The sequence below is a fragment of the Dasypus novemcinctus genome, chromosome 10, assembly GCF_030445035.2.
Source record: "Dasypus novemcinctus isolate mDasNov1 chromosome 10, mDasNov1.1.hap2, whole genome shotgun sequence".
NCBI classification, from domain to species: domain Eukaryota; kingdom Metazoa; phylum Chordata; class Mammalia; order Cingulata; family Dasypodidae; genus Dasypus; species Dasypus novemcinctus.
Genome location: NC_080682.1, coordinates 42708324 through 42714323, shown reverse-complemented (window position 1 = coordinate 42714323; position 6000 = coordinate 42708324). Strand labels below are relative to the sequence as shown.

General features: G+C 42.8%; 1 protein-coding gene across 1 annotated transcript; it reads right to left on the bottom strand.

Moving 5' to 3' along the window:
* Window positions 1–1728: 1728 nt before the first annotated feature.
* Window positions 1729–2658, bottom strand: LOC101445158 (olfactory receptor 4X2). The gene has a single exon (XM_004457984.2). It carries the CDS (start codon window positions 2656–2658, stop codon window positions 1729–1731), a length of 930 nt encoding a protein of 309 aa, XP_004458041.2.
* Window positions 2659–6000: the final 3342 nt, after the last annotated feature.

Below are 6000 nucleotides of genomic sequence, written 5' to 3'. Positions count from 1 at the left end.
TGATGTGGGAGGAATATGTGTGTGTGTGTATGTGTGGGGTATATGGAAACCTCATATTTTTAAATGTAACATTTTTTCTAATCTATGTATCTTAAAAAAAAAGACAAAAATGTCAGAAAAATTCTATTATTTAATCTACAGATGTTTTGCCCCATTAATGTCCTTAATCTAGTCCAGGATCCAATCCAGAATCACATACTGCATTTAGTGATCATGCATTTTTAATCTCCTTTAATCTGGAACAGTTCCTCATTCTTTGTCTTACATGAACTTGAAACTTCTGAAGAGTCTAGGATCAATCTTTTGTAGAACGCCTTTCAGTTTGCGTCTCCTTGATGTTTTTTTTTTTTTCATGATTAGACTCAGTTCTGTTGGAAATACCACAGACATGATACTGTATGCCTCTCAAGTGCATCATACAAGGAAGCACATGCCATCAATTTGTCCTATTATTGGATGTTAACTTTGATCAGTTGTTTAAGGGGTTATTTTCCAGGCTTCTCCACTTGAAAGTTACATTTTTCCTTTATAATTACACAGGAAGATAATTTGATATTATGTAAATACCTTATTTCTCACAAAAAATGTTTAATGATAGTGTTCCATTCTCTCATGGGGAAGATGACTGCATACAGAATTTCTGGAGATCAACCTGACATTACGCATCAAAAGTCCTTATACCCACTCAGGGGACCTGAGTCTCTGGACTGACCATGTGATAGCCAGGCCCTGAGCCTCAACGGACCTGCAACTCCTACACTCTGGTTTATTGGACTTACCCCACTCATCTAACATGGAGGTGAAGAAGGTCAACCACCACACCATGGAGCCAAGAGTGCCTGCAACTGAAAGCAGAAGAATTGCATCCATGTGGAATCTAAGCCCCCTCTTGACATAGATGTGGAGTGGACACAACCATTCTAAGGTCCACAGGATGGAGGAATATAGTATGGAGTAGAGTGGACTTACTGATATTCTATTCATGAACTATTGTGATAACTGATTGAAGGAAATGTGGCATTGGTGTGGAGAAAGTGGCCATGGTGCCTGCTGTGGGTAGGGAGTGGGAAGAAGAGATGAGATGTGGGGGTGTTTTCGGGACTTGGAGTTGTCCTGGGTGGTGCTGCAGGGACAGTTACCAGACATTGTATATCCTCCCATGGCCCACTGGGTGGAATGTGGGAGAGTGTGGCTATGATGTGGACCATGAGGTGCAGCGGTGCTCAGATGTATTCACCAAGTGCAATGAATGTCTCATGATGATGGAGGAGGTTGTTGTTATGGGGGGAGGAGTGGGGTGAGACGGGTGGGGGGTATATGGGGACCTCATATTTTTTGAATGTAATATTAAAAAAATAAAGACAAAAAAAGTCCTTATACCCTATAACACAGTAAATTTGCTATAGGAAGCAGTCTAAAAGAAAATTCAGAAATATAGCTAAACTTTCTATTCAAGAATATTTACCACAATTTTATTTATAGTAGTTAAAAATTAGAAAAAACCTAAATATCTAAAAAGAAAAATGGTTATTAAAGTTATACTACAATATATCCATAAAAGGATATGTTTTATAGTCATTTATAATGGGGTGTTGGAATATGTGCATCACTTAAAATAACTTTAGAAATAACACATGCTGTGAATTTTCCATCAACCCACATGTCTTCTGTCAGGGATTAGATTTGAACCCACCTGCATTCTAAATTCAAGGATCCAATACTCAGCCCCTATCTCTCATCTGGTTTCATTGTCCTGATCCATAGCCTCTTCAGGGCCTTCTTCACCTCAGCATTTCTCAGGGAGTAGATGACAGGGTTGAGGAGGGGAGTGACCACCGTGTAGAACACAGCCACCATCTTGTCCACAGACAGAGTGGCAGAAGGTCTCAGATAGATGAAGATGATGGGCCCAAAGAACAAGACAACCACTGTGATATGGGAGCCACAGGTGGAGAGGGCCTTGCGCCGCCCTTCAGAGCTTTGTGTCCTCAGATGAAGCAAGATGACCACATAGGAGGCTAGGAGGACCACAAAGCTGATCACAGACAGGGTTCCCCCATTAGCAACAATCAGCAGACCGATGAGGAAGGTGTCAGAGCAGGCAAGTTTGAGCAGGGGAAGCACATCACAGAAATAGTGGTCGATCACATTGGGGCCACAAAAGGGCAAGTGGAAGGTGAGAAGGATTTGGGCAAAAGAATGAACAAAGCCCCCCAGCCATGCGATTCCCACCAGGACAGCACACACTTGCTGGGTCATGATGGTGGTATAGTTGAGGGGCTTGCAGATGGCCACGTAGCGGTCATAGGCCATAACAGTGAGCAGGAATATCTCAGTACCACCAAAGAAGTGGATGAAAAAAAGCTGTGTCAGGCAGCCCCACAGAGATATAGCTTTCCTTTCAGCCAGCAAGTCCGAGATGAGTTTGGGGGCTGTAGTAGAGGAGTAGCAGATCTCCACAAAGGACAGGTAGCTGAGGAAGAAGTACATGGGAGAACCAAGACTTCTGCTGGTCATCACTGTGAGCACAATGAGGAAATTCCCCAGCACAATTGCCATGTACAAGAGCAGAAATATCACAAAGTAAACTCTCTGTATTTCGTGGTTGGAAGAAAGTCCCAGAAAAATGAATTCAGTTACATTGTATGTGTAAGCCATAAGTCACCACCAGCAGACAGTAATTTGGGTGGGGTGGTCTGAAATGATACAAAGCAAGAGACTGTTCATTGGCATGAGTGTGTGAATTTTATAATAAACCCTGGCATATCTGAGAAGCTTGTGAGCCAGACGTCAAAAAGATGAGTAGGGGTTAGTTATGTGTAGAAGAGAAGAAAATTCCAAGAAGGCAGAAGAACAAAGACAAAACTGTGAAAATTCAATGTGTATGGCTGGAGTAAAGGGGATAATAGCAAAAGAAAAATCTTAAGTTTGTGACCAGTTTATGAAAAACTGTTATGGGCTTTGGAGTTTATCCTGCAGATAGTGGAGAATCACCAGGAATGTTAGTCACCCAGAAAGTAAAACCTCTAATGGAAACAGACCCAGGAGTGCAGCCTTTGAGATTAGTGCCTCATTTGGAACTAACCTCATTTGGGAGGAAACACATGGAGCAGCAATTTTTAGGTATCTTTGAATGTTTTTAATTGTCTTCCACCTGCAGTTTTCCCTCATCTCCCTTCCCTTTTCTCCCTTATCATCCTCTGTTGTCGGAACTGCACTCACAACCTCTCCACCCCCCTCTTCAGAGTTTTCAGAAGATATGTCATGTCTGCACCACCCTTGATACTCAGTGCTCCCTTTACCTCTGCTTTACCCCTGAATTATTTCCATCTACAATTGGTCAATGGATAAGTTTTTCCCCTCACAAGGGTCTTGCTCATTCCCTGCTAAGTTCTTCTCCAAACTGGTACCTTCATATCTTCCAATCATGTGCCCCTAGTTGTGACAAAGGTCTGAACCACTCTTTCTGACTGTCACTTAGGCTCTGACTTATCCTTCTTCCCAGTCCAGTCCTCCAGACACTCAGGGCATCACCATGACTTCTCACTGACTGGTGTGAAGCTGTCCCCATCCATGCTAGACTCTGTCCAAGGTGGCTGAGGTCTGTGTGTGTCAACACAGCCCCTCACACAGCTTCTGGGATGAGAAGCCAGATGACTTCCTCTCATACCACAAAGCTCCTTCCCTTGGCTATTAGGACAAGGTCAGGTGATTCAGGACCATGAGCCAGAAGGAAATCACTGGTAAAATTTAAACCACAGAGGCAAAGAATAGTAATAGAGACCAGCCTTACCTTCTCAGATCAATAGGGGGTTTTTACCAAGAGGTTAGGCTGTTCATGGAAGAAAGGACTGCTAGGAGCCTGGGCTCCTGAGTTCACATCCAGGGTTCTTCAGGTAATATCTATGTGATATCTAGAAAGTTATTTTACCTCACTGTAACATGGAAATAGTAATACCTACCTTACACAAAGTCCTCACTGTAACATGGAAATAACAATGCCTACCTTAGAGATAGATGCCTTAAATCTAGTCCCAACCCTATCCGAGGATATGTTAGGTCCCTTCCTCTGTGCTGACTTGGGTTATTCTGGAGATGAGAATCCAACCCCCCAATCCATAAACACCAACAATCAGTGGCATCTATTTTCTCAGGGCATTTTGGGATTACAGCACTTACTATAAATTATCATTGTATTATATGGCAATCTGCCCCATTGAACAGTGAGCTTCCTGAGGATAGGGCTTATATTTTGCTTGCCATTCAATCTTCAGTGCCTACTGAGGTGCCTGCCAAAATAGCATCCAATAAATGTAATTAAAATGAATAAATTAGCTACAGGAGATATATTTCTTCTTTAACCGTCTTAGCAGAGAACTAGATACATTGCAATTGTTTCATAAATACTGAAGGAACAAAGTTCCCCAAGGACTGAGACCATGTTCTCTCCATGCAGATTCCCAGTGCCTATACTGTGCCTATTTCAGGGTAGGTGTTCAGTCAATTACCTGACTATGGGGAGAACACTTTTTAAGATGCTGTATGCTTCACATAACATTCACTTTACTTGCAAAGTGGAATCATAATGTTCAATGCAAAAGAACAGATGGTCACAAAACAAACTTACGCCAGTGTTTCTATGGCTATGCTGTTCTCAGCTCAATTACTTTTTCTGTTCCAACCACAGAAATACAGATAACACCATGAGGGGACATGAATGTGGCTCGAGTGATTGAGTTCTCACCTACCACATGGGAGGTCCGGGGTTTAGTGCCTGGTGCCTCCTGGAGAAGATGAGCAAGACAGTGAGCTGGCACGATGGGCAGGTGCAGTGAGCTGATGCAACAAGATGATGCAACAATGAGATACAAAGAGGAAAGACAATGAGAGACACAAAAAGCAGGGAGATGAAGTGGCTCAAGCAATTGAGCCTCTCTCTCACATGGGAGGTCCCAGGTTTGGTTCCCAGTACCTCCTGAAGAGAAGACTGAGCAGTCATAGATAGCACGTAGTGAATGGACACAGAGCAGACAGCAAGCACAAACAAGGAGGGGGAGGATAAATGATTAAAAAAATAAATCTTAAAAAAACCCAAATAACATCATGAGGACAGCCCTCAATTCACCCAGGTTTCCCAACTTAGCCAACTGAGAAGCATAGTATCTAAGATACCAACCAGTATTCCTACCTTGCTGAGTCAGAAAGCTGTGAATCTGCAATCCCTGCAGCCTCAGCTAAATCAATTCTACCCAATTTAAACATCTATCTCTTCTGCTTCCCAGGTGTTCAAAAGAGAAATAAGAACCCTGGCAGCTTAGCCTTGAGTTCAACTGCTCAAGAGACACCAGGGAGAGCCATGATGATCACTGAGACAGGGTTGGTCCCCAGTGAGCCATACTCTTTCTCCTTTCTAATCAGGGAGACTGCCTCATGGGAAGCAGGACTAGCTACAAAAACCTCAAACTTCCTTTTGGAAACAGTTTTAGAACCAACAGGAAATGTGAACAAATGAAATCCACCTATGTTCACAGGTACCTGCTCTGGATGAGGCTCATGCTGCTCAGTAGTTAATTAGATACAGCTTCTGCTGACCATGAGTTCAGTCATGTGAATATAAATGAAATGACACCACTCAAAAGGATAGGTCAAAGGAATAGAGGATACAAGTGTCAGGAAATGGAAATTGCATTGCTTTGGTGTGGACAAGGGTGTAAATCAGCAGTTCTAAACCAGGGGCAGTTTTGTTTGGTTGTCACCACCTAGGGAGGGAGGAGTGCTACTGTCATCTAGTGGTACAAGATCAGGGATGCTGCAAAACACCTCCCAACGTACAGGGCAGTCTCCCACAGCAAAGAATTATCGGCGTCAAATGTCAATAGTGCTGTTGTTGAAGTAGCCTGGTATAGATGAAACAAAATTAGTCTTGAATTGATAATCATTGAAACTGGGTTTTGGGTTATTACACTGCTCTGATCACATGTATATATGTTTGAAAATTTC